General features: G+C 37.2%; 1 protein-coding gene across 3 annotated transcripts in view; it reads right to left on the reverse strand.

Annotated features, from left to right (window-relative positions):
- Positions 1-6679: 6679 nt before the first annotated feature.
- The window catches only part of LOC144260005 (meiosis-specific coiled-coil domain-containing protein MEIOC-like), a 45891-nt gene continuing 37902 nt past the window's right edge, over positions 6680-14668 (reverse strand). For all 3 annotated transcript variants that reach the window (XM_077808455.1, XM_077808456.1, XM_077808457.1), the window contains exons 5-8: positions 12829-14629; positions 11417-11551; positions 11105-11285; positions 6680-7027 (exon numbers count right to left, since the gene is read on the reverse strand). In XM_077808455.1, the coding sequence (XP_077664581.1) occupies positions 6771-7027; positions 11105-11285; positions 11417-11551; positions 12829-14629 (2374 nt within the window). In that variant the 3' untranslated portion in view covers positions 6680-6770. The remainder of the gene's footprint in view (positions 7028-11104; positions 11286-11416; positions 11552-12828; positions 14630-14668) is intronic.

Below are 14668 nucleotides of genomic sequence, written 5' to 3' on the forward strand. Positions count from 1 at the left end.
AAGAACTTAGCCCAATTGTCTGATCAGGACTGGGGCTTCTAAGTGCTAACATAACAGAAATTGATTTGTGATGCTTTGTGAAATAATTACAGCTAAATTGTACATCAACTTATCCAACAAGATTGAATTCCCTTGCAGTAATCTCACTCGCGCAGGGAGAAAAGAGAGGTGAAAAAAGAGGTGAAAGTTACTTAGGTTATTTACTAACCTCTTCTCCTTTTATGTATTATCAATTATTAGTTTATTAATTCATTTAAGTTTTGATGTTTAGAAAGATTCTGCACCTCATACATGTGACCTCACACCTGGAAACTGGAATAATGGATATTGCTCATTAACATTGACCCATGTAAAACAAGTATTACCCATTGACGTCTGGTGTTCCCACCACCACACATAAATTTACTGAAATAATACAATCAGTGATTTAAAATACGAAATAGTTTAATTATTTTTACAACTGTAAGTGTTACCCAGAACATACAACAGGTCTTTTCAGTGAATTACAAAAAAACCCCAAACAAACAAGAAACACCTCGCATATAGAACAGCAGCTGAAAAGTAACATGAGTTGAACTGAATAAAACAATAGTTGTAACTATTTATTAGCCACATACATACAACACAACTGATTATTTAAATAAGGAAACAATCACATACATAAAAAAAATGCTAGAAAATTACACTGGCCATGATTTATTACAGGATTCTCATAAATCTGTGACTTTCATACATGTAATACAAACCTTAGCATCTCTTTCTACTGTTGTACCTTTTTCTTAATATAAACCGTATTTAAGTGTACACATCATGGTAGGTTACATTACACAAGTGAACACAATCTAGCCGCAAGGCTCCCTGGTATTCCACATAAGAGAGCTGTCTAACCGAAAACAAAAAATGCACACCAAATTCACTAGTTAAGGTGTATCAACTTTCTAAAATAGCAAAGTATGCCCCAACAGAAATCTGTGTAGTATAAATAACCTTTTTTAAAGTTAAGTGTTACACAAGAGGTAGAAGTGATATTTTTGCAACGATCATTAAATATCCAGTTATTTTACAGAAACACTGAAATAAGCCTAAATTGACTAATCATTAAGTATTAACAATTGACATCTTGCTTCTTTTAGTTAAATGTATACTTCCACTTATTTCTGTTGGGTCTACTAAATGGATTAACTCACAATAGCTTTCTTCAGTAATATTTCACTAACAGTGTAAAATTTGTTTTTAATTAAATGAGATTGACCAACATACATGTAAAAGATATACTTCAGACACTAAACAGTATATTAAAATATAGACACTATTAGTCTTTGTATATGTCATAAAAATAAAAGTAAACTTATTTTCCCCATATATATTGGAAATAGCCTAATTTTGTGGGGGAAAAAAACCCTAGGTTCATTAAGTTATTACTGTGCATACACAAGTTTTAGACCAGTTTTATTTTGTACAGTAAAAAATGTAAAGCAACCTTTTTCTGGAATTGATTTTTTTAACGTTGACACTGGTCTATCCTTGCTCTCATTAGTTAGCTTTCATATAGTATATGCAAACAATTTCCTTTTTAAAGCTTATCTGGCAAATAAGAAGCAGAGGATTTATAGTTTCAGTTCCCCAATTCTAAAAAAGTTGCTCAAAACTACTTTATTCCATACATTTTCAACTTCTAACAACAAAGGCTAAATAAATACATTATAATGCACCTTATTTTTTGCACCTTTAATTGTAGTATTGCTAAGAAAGAAAAATGAGTCACCACGCTATAAAATTGACAGATTTGGTTGCACTATTAAAAAGTAAAAAACTAAAGAAAAAGAAAGTGCTTTTTAAAAGCAAATTGTAAAACAATTTATCATAAAAAAGTAACTTCATAGATACACAGTTTTTCCTTTTATAATTACTTATACGTTTCCACAAAACAGAAAAGTGCTGGTGATTGAGACAGATAAAACTGCACAAGAAACAAATCAAGATCTTAACACGGTTAAGGCTGTATTTCTATCCAGGCAAATCAGGATAAAACAAGGTGCAAATTTCTCAAAAGCCTATTGATTTAACTCAGCCAAAGCATCTTACAGTAGGTACATTCCTCAGCTTTAAATGAAAGCAGACTATTTCTCCTAACTCCAAGATGTTACTATGTTTAAAAACCTTACAATAAAGTTAGGAAAAACATATGTTTCGGGAGTTTCTTGGTACCTAATGTTCAATATGAACTGCAAAGCCTGTATATACAAAAAAACTTAAATAGTAAAGACTTAGGTCAGTAAAACAGTAAACCCAACTGAAGTCAGTATCTGGCAAAACTACTGACTTCAGTGGAAGCAGGATTGTGAACAATTTCTGTGTAGTCTTAATTTCAAATGCATTTACATTTAAAGACACATTTGAAAGTTAGCTCCTCCATCATATTAGCCTAATATACCAGAGTGTGGTGTTCCTGCTCTCTTTTTCAGTTGAGGTCAACTCTTGCAGAGTTGAAAAAGAATCCTGAACTCAAGTCTTCACAAATTAGCGGAGACCTGCACATTTTACAAAAGCCAATTCTACTCAAATGTCCTGAACGGAAAGGAGAATTAATTTAAAGCTCACTTCTCAGACCCTACCAAAAAACACACCAGTCATCTTTTGGATTGCCTCAGAATCCATCATTTTGACATAAAGCTGCACAGAGCACAGATAGAACATGAAACCAGCTTTCAGAGCAGGTCATAAAATGGCATTGTGTTTTATATTATCTTTTAAAAATAATTCTCAAGGGTTTTACATTTTATTCATAGTAATACTATATAGCAATTAAAAAAACCAAACACATCCAACTTCCTATAGGCCATCTCCTTAGTTCAGTGAGAACCAGTAGCTGTGACTTCACAAAAGGATGTGTTCCGAAAATGTCACATTGAGTAGTGTTGAAAGCTATGGTTTCAGGCCGAGGGGAACTGAGATGAAAAAACCCAAACGTTAGTTATGTGCTAAAAGCCCTTCACTATCAGGGACATTGAGCACCAATGAATTTTACTTCATTTAGAAAAAAGTATCCATCACTGTTTCCACAAATGGAGGACTGCAAGAGGCAGAAGATGAGGCCCTGTAGAAAGATGAGGCCCTAGTTTGTTGTAAAGACTTCTTGATCCTGGAGATCCCCTCTGTTGGGACATGGCACCATACAGAACAGCCACATTCCTGGACAATCTCACTTCCCTTAATGCTGACAAATTAATACTGATCTCATTAGTGTTAACTTACACCAGTTCTATCACAATAGCTTTACTATCATAGGGACTCTGGGGATGTAGAGGAGGAGAGGCAAAGGCACAGGTGCTAAACATATTGGTGGAACAGTACTCATTTTGCAGCAGGCCATACACTTTCTGTGGGGGGAACAAAAAAGTGGAAATAGGAAACAAGCACAAGCTTCCAGTCCACTATCGGGGGAATAACCCATAAAAGGGATGTTAGCTTGTGATTTTTAAGTCTATACTGTATTGTGTTATCAATTTAGGATCTTAAAGTTTCAGACCTATTCTAATAAAATAAATACAATTGTATTTTAACTAACATGATTTGAACAAGAATTCTTAAACATTCTGCACTCTTGGAACTGAGCTGACTAGTATTGTGGACTAGCCACAGTGAACACTCAGCACCCTCATCCCCACACTTAACCGCACACCTGAAATGTGCGAGCCAATTAGAAGAAAAAAGGACAGGATGGGGTGAAAACTTTTTAAACAGAAAAATTCACCGTATACTGTTTGATTGTTCCACAAACTCAAAAACTCACACACCGCTATCCACTTTAATCCAGACTGCTAACTAATAACCCAGGTCTGCTTCCCCGGAAGTCAATGACATGAGACTAGGGTTAGGCCCTAACAAACCAGAGAAGAAAATGATATTTATTCACCTGAAGCTCTGAATGGAATATGTATGGAAACTGCTTTTCATTATCAAGTCAAACAATAGTCAATTAGGAACACTATATGACTGCACAGAACTATTGTAATCCCAAACTTACACTGGTAAACTTCCAAAAGACTGTATTTCCGCCCTGAAATATAGAAGAATGTGTAGCAAACCAAAAACAGAACGGAAGCGTCTTGAAAGAATTTTTGTTTTTACATTGCAGTGATGTTAATTGTTTAAGTATTTCAAGAAATGGTCAGAAAAATTTCCATACTAAGAGGACCATCAGATAGTTCACATTTTAAGAAGAATACAGGCCGGTCAAGTCAAAAAGAATTAAATGTGCACATGTTACATTTGTGGGCAACACAACTAAACTCTGTTATGAATACACTTGACTTGTGGCAACTCTCAACAGCTATGGTGCCTTACACATGTTAAAGAGTCCATAACTGGACAATCAAATATTATGCAAGAAAAACACTAATACCATATGCTACGTTAGCTATAGTCAAATGCAGCTACATTTAACCCCTTTAAATGTATTATTAAATTGCAACAGAAAGCTAAAGTGAGCATACACAGTTACTTACCGTTTTTGAAAAATAAGACTTTTAAAGGCACATTAACTATATTATGAACTGATTAAGATCACATTCCTGCACAATAACTTACATACAAACAATACAATAAGGACCTAATATGCCCAATACATTCAATACTACAAAACAATCCCGCAAGACTACAAATTATTCTGTAAATAGAAATGCAAATCAAGACTTTCAAATACTATGTTAACAGGAAACAGAAATCGTAACTTAAATTCCAACAACTCAAATACTGTAAACTCTGAAAATGTTTCAAACCACCAACTATAATTTCACAAAAACACATCTGACCTTCAGATATTAGTGCAAACAGATTTTGCACACGCGCGCGCGCACACACACACACACACACACACACAGACAGCACTGAAATAATTCTCTTCAGTACCAATTTTTAGTTTTAGACTAAGGCTTAAAAATATCCATTGAAATGGATTAAGTTTTCTTTAGAAAATGTGGAGCATACTTTTAATAAGATTCTGCCTTCTTATGATTCCTTTGTTTAATCAGTGGATCAAAATGAGGCTTTAGTGACTTCCTGTTCTACAAAATGATGCACTCATCACCTCATTACCATTAACAATGGTACGACCACTGGTACTATATTGGTACTAATAGAACTATAAGACTACAGATGTTCTAGAAACATTCACAGGTCCAAAATTACAGACTGTTTGGAATATTTAGCAAGTACATGTATATGCAAACATAATTATATATTTATCAAGAAAGCGTCAAATTCAATATCATAACATCATGAAACACAGATAAATCTTCATTTTAAGTCTTTGAACTTTTTCTCCTGTCCTCAACATAATTATTTTTTAAAACAAGAACTGCTCTCCAAAGCCATTCATCAATATACTAACACCTAAGAACACACTTGGTAATTAGTACATTTTGAAAGACAATCTAACATTAAGACACGATTGATAAAGCATTAAAATACTCATAAGTAGTGTGATTAAGATCAAAATATGAATTATTCATCCTTTTCTAATTCTTACTCTGTACATTCACATTGATACGTAACACTTCTGATTGTCTAAGCCCCAGGATGAAGACTACTAAATAGCAATTAAACATATGAAATCTTCTCATGCTAAAACAAATCAATTCAACAGCTTTGGTAACCTAGTATAGTTAGCTTTGTGTAAATATCTTGCAAACATCCCTACCCCTCAAAAAACCCCTATATACTGTGTGTATTTATATATATAATATACATAGTTCCTGAGTAAATCATTAAATCTGATTATTAGGAAGGTTTGGCAAAAGACCCAACTGTATATTATTAAAATAGAATTTTAAATAAACATTTAATCAAAACATTAAAATAAATATGGAATGTTTCTGAAAATTAAAATACCATAAACATATTATTAACCATGTAATTTTTCATTAAGTGCATACTTACTGTTTTTAACCATTAGGCATCAGTAAATCTAATTTCTAAGTCCGAGTAACAATTTTATGTTAACTGCCAACTGTATTTTAATGCAATATACTGCAACTCTAAAAATTCCTTAAAATTAGTTCTTCATTTATTTATTATGTAAAAATTTTGCCACAAGGATTATACTATGGGAACTTTTGGTTTAGATTGGATTTGGAAACTTTTAATTGGCAGAACAAGCAGGTCATGTAACGAACATTAAACTCTGATTATTCCAGTCAGACTCTTGGCAATTACCTGAAAGATTTGACACCCTGTCACAATAGCAAAGCAGAAGTGTGGACTATTCAGTGTTGAGTGACAGTACAAACAATTACATTTTTTAGCAATCATTCTGGCACTTAAAAGAATACATAATGGTGCAAAAACCCCAATAATTATGGAATACCCTTTAAAAATGACATTTCTAAAGAATGTTAAATTTTAAAACTAACAAATGAAGAAAAGAATCAAAATTAGCTTAGCCACTCACTGGTTTCTCAGATCATGGCTTGGGTCACAGCTGATACATAGCTTTGGCTAAGTGGTCAAGAAAATGATCAGCTATTGCCCAGTTCCCCTTATTAATAAAATCTTTATCTTACATAGAAGACACTGCAATACCAGCAATATTAAAACTGCAATAACACTATTACAAGAAATATTTGTCAACACCAGAATCACAGTAATAAAATTGCAGCACTGATCAGTTGAGTTATCCTTATTTTTTCTGATAACCTAGCAAAAAAAAGTTCTCCATAGCACAATGCAATTCACTTTCTTCCTTTTTTTTTTTTTTTTTCTCTGCACAGTTATTCAGAAATCTGTATGGGTTCCTCATGTTTCTCTTTTTTGCTTCCCTGGTCTTCAGGATCTGCACTATTTTTTTCTTGTGTGCTTGTGTTTCCTGGACAAAGCTCTTGCAATGCCCTTTCGACCTCCTCCTGTTTCACTGGAGTGCTTAAGGAGGTTTTTGGTAGAGTCATCTGCAGTGCACACCATAAAGCAGTACGAGCCTTGCGTGTGGAAACAGCTAACTCTTTAATGGCAGCTGCCAGAGCAAGAACATCTACAAAGACAAGAATATGCAACCACATCACAACAGAACTAATAAACCACCATGACATCTATTGATTAGACAAAAATCTCTTGAATTCAGCCAACACTTTGTATTATAGTAATGACAGGTTTCAGAGTAGCAGCCGTGTTAGTCTGTATTCGCAAAAAGAAAAGGAGGACTTGTGGCACCTTAGAGACTAACAAATTTATTTGAGCATAAGCTTTCGTGAGCTACAGCTCACTTCATCGGATGCATTCCACTGAATGCATCCGATGAAGTGAGCTGTAGCTCACGAAAGCTTATGCTCAAATAAATTTGTTAGTCTCTAAGGTGCTACAAGTACTCCTTTTATTAAAGTAACGTAATTCCAAGAAACCGCGGGAAAGATTGCACCCTGTTATTAAAGAACCATATTTCCAATATTTCTTTAGTTATATTCTAGGCTTTCCAATGCACCGAAGTTATGAGATAAATTCAGACTCCAGAACACGGGCTGTTGGTGACAAATGGTGCTGACATACAAAGCAGGGGGAAAAAAAAAAAAAGAACTTTGTACTAAAAATTTCCTTTCCTTCAAGATAGTGTGACAACTTACATGTTATCATTCACTGAGTTCAGCCCATTCACAACAAAGGAATTATTGAACACCCTAAAGGAGATTTAATCCCAAACCTGCAAGTTCTATACCAGGGGTCGGCAACCGGCGGCACGCATGCCAAAGGCGGAACACGAGCCGATTTTTACTGGCACTGCAGCAGGGGTCCCGGCCGCCGCCCCTGCTCAGCCTGCTGCCAGCCTGAGTGAACAGAACCCCAGGGCGGCAGCGGGCTGAGTGGGGCCGGTGGCTGGGACCCCGGCTGGCAGGAGCCGGTGGACGGAACACCAGACCAGTGGTGGGCTGAGCGTCTCAGCCCGCCCTCGGTCTGGGGCTCTGTCCGCCGGTGCAGTGTGTTAAATTTCTCCCCGTAGGCATGCGCTACTTGCGGAGCACCAGGACTGGCAGCCGTAACTAGTACACCGTCAGTAGCACATTCCTATGGAGAGAAATTTAATACACTACACTGGGTAGAGAAGGCTGTGCCCCCCTAAACAGCCGGCCTGCTTCCCTCCCCCGACTGCCCCCCTCATAACCTCTGACCCATCCCACACCACCCCTGCTCCTTGTCCCCCCCCTCCTGGGACCTCCTGCCCCCTGACTATCCCCCTCAGAACCCTCCACCCATCCAATCCCCCTGCTGCTTTTCTCCTGACCACCCCCTCCGGGATCCCACCCCCTCATCCAAGCCCCCCTGCTCCCTGACTGCCCCGACCCCTATCCACAGCCCCGACCCCGACAGGCCCCTTGGGACGCCCACGCCTATCCAACCACCCCATTCCCTGTCCCCTTACCATGCCGCTCAGAGCATCAGGACCGGCAGCCGTAAGCGGTACACTGTAAGTAGCACATTCCTATGGGGAGCAATTTAATACACTCCACCCATCCCCGCTCAGCCCGCTGATGGTCTGGAGTTCTTAAAATATGTTCTCTCACCCCTTATCAAAAGTTACACTACAATTAGCTTAAAAACTTGAAAACTTAAAAACTTTGTATATTACAGAAATCATTAAAAATGTATAATGTTAATAAATACATAGGTTTGATGAAACAAAATAGTTGTATTTATGTGCCTGCGCTTAATTTGTTTTTTCGATGATTTACCTTCTAAAAAAATCTTGCATGTCTCGCACCCCCAGAAAGGGCATCCTGCACCCCCAGGGTGCGTGCACCCCAGGTTAAGAACCACTGCACTAAACTGATAAGATCTGCATTTTAATTTAATTTTAAATGAAGCTTCTTAAACATTTTAAAAACCTTGTTTACTTTACATACAACAATAGTTTAGTTACATAATATAGACTTATAGAGAAAGACCTTCTAAAAATGTTAAAATGTATTACTGGCATGTGAAACCTTAGAGTGAATAAATGACGACTTGGTACACCACTTCTGAAAGGTTGCCGACCCCTGTCCTATACCTACCCTTCCTGCTTGGTTTTAAAAAAGTAAACTGGAGCTTCATCTGACGGAAATAGCCAATGCCTCACTCAGTGAGTAAGTCCACCCTTCATCCTTGAATCATGGACCAGACTGACCAACACTTAAGAAATACACCCTGGATGCACTCGAATTGGCTAGTATCCACTATGAAATCTTTAGGGTTCCCAGCAAGCTAGCAATAAATCACTTTCAGTCTCATTGATCTCAAACCAAGATATCGGCCCCTAAGCAATCTGGATTTACCCAAGAACATGGAGCAAAAACTGTATTATTGGCACAGATGGATGTTCTCTTGATGTAGATGGATGGAGGGCAGCCTTCCACCTTTATCCTGGCTCTCTCTGCAACATTTAACATGATCAATCACGATATACTGCTCTGTGTAAGATACTTATTCCTTGTGGATAATCATAACGATTCAAGAAATCACAAAGGAGAAAACACCTTGAAAGACTAACTCTTGTCTTGTCTCCTTGTAAGATCTAATCTTCAGTTTGCCTGTATAGGATGAGCGGTCTTTCTTGTTGCATCTGGACCGGTTGAAAGGAGATACAAGATTTATAGTATGTATGCTCTTTCTGGAGAACATGTGTGGAGGTAGACAATGACTTTGTCCTACTTGAAATTCTCCGCCATTCTTGTCTGGGTTACACAGATCACAATCACCATTACGAAAGTAGCAACTGCTTGCTTGAAAAATATAACCCACGGATGAAGCCAAAGCTGTCTTTTAACTCGTGCACTACCCACGAAGGGTCTGGCTGGAAATGTGATTGGGGCTAGCATGAATAAAACTGCCAGAGATATTTGTCATTAAAAAGCCAATTCTTTTGTCCTTGTTTGGGATAAGTTCCTCCAAACACGCAATTGCAGTGGAAGTCTACAAGAATCTGTCTACTAACTCAAATGTGGATTTTTTTTTATTACAGCTTTTCCAGTCTGTCTGACATCTTTAAGAGGAAAAAGTCCACAGGATCAGGATGGTCTTATTTTTCAACTGAGACTGTGGATTCCACAGTCTGGACATACGGCCTTTTCCATGTGGAATTTACTTACTTTCAATTAACTGCCGAATACAACTTCTGTTCTTGGCGGTGAACTCGAACTCTTCAACACCAAGATCTGGTGGTAAAGCCTGTTCTTTTCACTGCTAGCAGGGAAGTACTAGCCCACAATATGCTTAACCTTAGGATCCTGGGCTTCTATCTTACACAAAGAGTTATCCTCCTCCCTCCTCTTCCTTTTTTTTTTTTTTAAACAAAGCAAAAACAAAGAAACCCAACTTTTCTTTTTCTTTTTTTGGTGCCTCCAAATTGGATAGATGGGATCCCAACAAAAGAGGTCTGGTTTTGATTCACCAGTGCACTTGACTCCTGTCATCAAACAGTCTTGCTTGCTATACCTCGGCAGAAGCTGCCAATCAGGCCAAATTTGTAGTGGTTTTGTGACAAACAAAACATCAATTAATAAGCAGTGTAAGACCAAGGAAATTTTCATTGTGTAAGCTAAGAAGGATGAAAGCCCACTCTCAATCACTATTAATGACAAAGCTCAATTTGTTAAAATGAGTACAACCTAATTAAGGATGGTGAATTGCTTACTTGGCAGATATTTTTGTTTGGTATCAATTCCCAGTCATAGGCTACCTTTTTACAGCGATAACTCTCATATCCCCTGCCTGTTAAATAGCAGCATGCATTGAAACAAGTAGGAATTCATCCAGAGTCTTTAACAAAATCTGATTATTTAATAAAATAAAGAGGGCTTTTTTTTTTTTTAAACCGAGAAAATATCTTGTGACAAGAAGGGGTCTAAAAATCAACAACACAAAACAGAATAAAGTCTATGCAGAAATTACCTGATACAAGTGAGGGGGATTTTTCTCTTTTAAAGTCAAAGGCACACATATACAGAAAGTTTCTGTTTAAGGGAGTAAGTCTACTTGTTACCATTAAAACAACATTTAAAATGTGTTACAAATTGAACTGAATACAAATTGGAAAAAAAAAACCAATATTTAGAACTACAAAGCAATCAAAAGTATTTACCTTTTTCATTATTATAGCGAGGTGCTCCTTGTCTCTGTGGATTGGCAGCATTGACAATCTCATCTTTCCGCCTCGCTTGTGTAACATGAATGGCTTCTAAATGATGTTCCAGAGTTTTGGATATATTCCCATGGACAGGAGTACCGCGAAGCCTTTCCATTTTTCCTATTAAGGTGAGCACCTAACGAATATATTTCAAACACCAAAAACAGTTAATTTTTTAAAATCCTACACAAAATATAATAAACCCACAAAAATATAACCTGATGTTACTAATCCCTGCAGAAGATTCCATGCTGTAAGTATGCTTACTCTGGCCTGTTCTCGTAACTGGTCCACAATCAAACGATCCACTCGTGAAGGGTTAGCAGGAAGTCGAGAAACAGGAGTGTTATTTGAGCTAGATACCCGCTTTCCTGGAAAGTTTCTTGCAAGATCAGCTTCAGTCTGAAGAGAAAACACATACCTTTAAAATATTTAGAATGGAGTTTCATCCTATAGCCTAAGCTTTTCTATTTTTTCACTACTACATGGATGGATGAGATGTGTCTGCTGTTTAAGTCTCTGGAGGCATTTAAAACAATAAGAAGTCATGATTAAACTTTAAATTGCCAACAACTGGCTGTAAATATAAGGGTACTTCCAAAAATTCCAAGTACTACTTTAAAGCATAAATCTAGAATCAACATCGGTAACCAACAAACAAAATTACCTTTACAATATTAACCAGTCTTGGGTACAGATACAAGTAAATAGAAGGATCTTGCACCGTCCTTGAAAGGTTACACTGTAGCTTTGTCACACCAAATTAGAGATGTGAATTCCCAACTGCCTACTGATAACATTTTGTTAAGGACTCTCAGATGGTCAAATCCAGGAACTACTAGCAAGTACATGAGATGTCCTCAATTGCTGCAGTGGTTGTGTTTGAAACCCCCAAGGATAATCCCAGGTTTAACATATTGGCTTTGAGAAGATATCAGCCCTGAAAAGTCATCCACATGGACATGAAACTCACCTATGACTACAGGCCTAAGCAAAGCCCAATACCAGGCAGATAAAGATATATTGGACAAAGCCAAAATAATATGTTTTAGAGTGACATGTCTCTTATATTTGAAGTCAGATATAAACAACCATCCTCTTGGCCCTCCCTCAGTTCATGCTGAACTGAGTACTATCCAAAAATAGCTGGACTAATAAAGTCCCTGCTTTATCAACCATTCAGGCTTTAGCTATACAAGTCTCATCAGTGGCCTCTTCCACGATCCATGGATAGTGGTAACTATTGGCTACTAAACTTGCACTGAACAACATGAACCGAAGAATAGGATCCATGCCACCAGATAATATAAGACCTTTGGCCAAAGAGGGTACTTGGTTAAGCAACCACTGGTGTCAGGTGTAATTTAGTTCAAGAAAATTACTGCTGAATAAGCGGTCCTAACTCCTGTGCCGCTGAAAAATGAAAGGTGAATCTCAGTCTCACGCACAATTGTATGACATTCACACTGTTTGGTATCTTCTTACAATTTTGTATACTCAAAATAGATGGTTGTAGATGGGGCTCAAAATATTTAGAGTGGAATTAAAGTCACAATATTTCAAAAAGGCAGCAAGACTGGCTCCTTTTTACCAGTAAGATGCAGGAATTTCTACTCTACCTAGCTGTTCCTTTATAATCACCATCCTACATACAAGTCTATCATGGTATATATTATTACCTTTTTCCTCTCCTTCTCCAGAGCTCTCCACTGTTCATAACACTCCTCCAGTCGAATATGAAGCTCATTAGCAGGTCCACTGCGATTTCTTGGAGGCCTATACTTATTAAAAGGAGTTGGAAAGGCAAAGTATGGTGCACTTAATTCCCCACAAAATAGGTCGTTAATGAAGGGATTCAAATGGTTAAAATCATCATAGTGAAAAAGATCAACAAGTTCCGAGAATGGAAATGGTGATGGAGGAAAAGCAAAATTATTTGCTGATGGAAAAGGATGGGGATTAAATGGAGTAAAATTGGGATTTTGCTTAAAATCAGACATTAATGGGAAAGAAGGAAGAAAAGAAGGATTGATGAAATCTGACACGTTGCCACCATTCTGTTCTTGCTTCTTTCGGAACATGTTGAACTGTTGCTGATTTTGCCCTGCATACCCAGGATGGGGTATCCAATTCCTTCTACCTCTTCTTTCATCTTTATTACAGTTATCTTGGTTTTGCTTTTTGCGAAACCTATGATACTTTTCAGACTCATCACTTGCCGAATTCTGCTGTGTTAACCAGTTGTGTGACAAATTAACGGGTATTTTACGATACTGACCTTTATTAGTCAATGAATCATGCTGGGAATGTCCAATAGGTTTAATTTGTTTCTGATTTTCTGCAAAGAAATTTGAACCCCCCAAGTTACCAGGAACACTATTTGATATTTGTAACCTTCCATCTTTCCTTGAAGAGGGCACTGGTGACAACTGTGAGTAATAAGAGGGCTGGGTTACAGACTGATGTGTTGGAGATCCACTGGACATAGTTGAAACCCCAGAAGAAGACTGTGGGCTTGTTACTACTTGGTTTTGCTTCCTATATGCAATATCTGATGTAGAAGTGGGACTTAAGATTTTACCATCCAGCCACGTATGTCCACGGTAAGGTGAATGAAAATTTCCATTTTGTTGAGCAGTTTTTACAGATAAATGATATTCAGAAGGTTTACGAGAACATTCTTTAGGATTAATATGGCTCTTACATTCAGAGTTATTACAGGTTTCTCCCAAATTGAAGCTATTATGGCCATTTTGCAAGTGCGTTTCCTGTGGGTTTCTATTTGTTCCTCCAGGAAAACTATTTTCTTTAGTAAATGGTTGATTGAAAAAATAGAGGGATTGGTGAACAGATGGCTGTGATTTATGAGAAGTTGTAAAATCTTCATATCTTTTAGAAAACAAATGGTTGTCCTGGAACATTTTCCTCCAAGTGCCATTAGCATCATTGGAGTACTTTGCTTGCTCTTGTTTGTCATTTTTTGTAAGTTTGCCTCTTGCTCTGTCAGTTTCCCAATACTCTTTCTGAATACCAGTGCCATCTTTAATTCTGCATTGAGAAGAAAAATTACTAAAATCAGAGCAGTTCTTTTCACTGTCTCCATTTAAGTTCATCTTATCATAATTGCACACGTGCTGATTAAATTGTACATTCTGAAATGCTAATCCTTCTTGCTGAATTATGGCATTATTTTCAAAAGCAGAATTTTCAGGGTAAATGTTCAAGATATCATCAGATGGCTGAGTATATGGGTCAGAAGGAGAAAGCCAAGACTCTATAAGATGAAGGTCTTCAAATCCTCTGTGTAAAGTCTCTACATCAGGTGACTTTTGCAAGTGTCCTTGATAATAGCTCTGTGTGCCAATCAGGTTTGGAAAATCTTTACTTTGTAAAGGATGCTTAGAAGACAGACCTGAGAAGTCACCATTGTTTCCAATGTCAGATGCCCACATAGGGGGAAACAATCTCGACAGAGAATTCCTGTAACAAATATAATTGCACGTTTAGGAATGACCAAAC

This window comes from Eretmochelys imbricata, chromosome 2, assembly GCF_965152235.1.
Source record: "Eretmochelys imbricata isolate rEreImb1 chromosome 2, rEreImb1.hap1, whole genome shotgun sequence".
NCBI lineage: Eukaryota > Metazoa > Chordata > Testudines > Cheloniidae > Eretmochelys > Eretmochelys imbricata.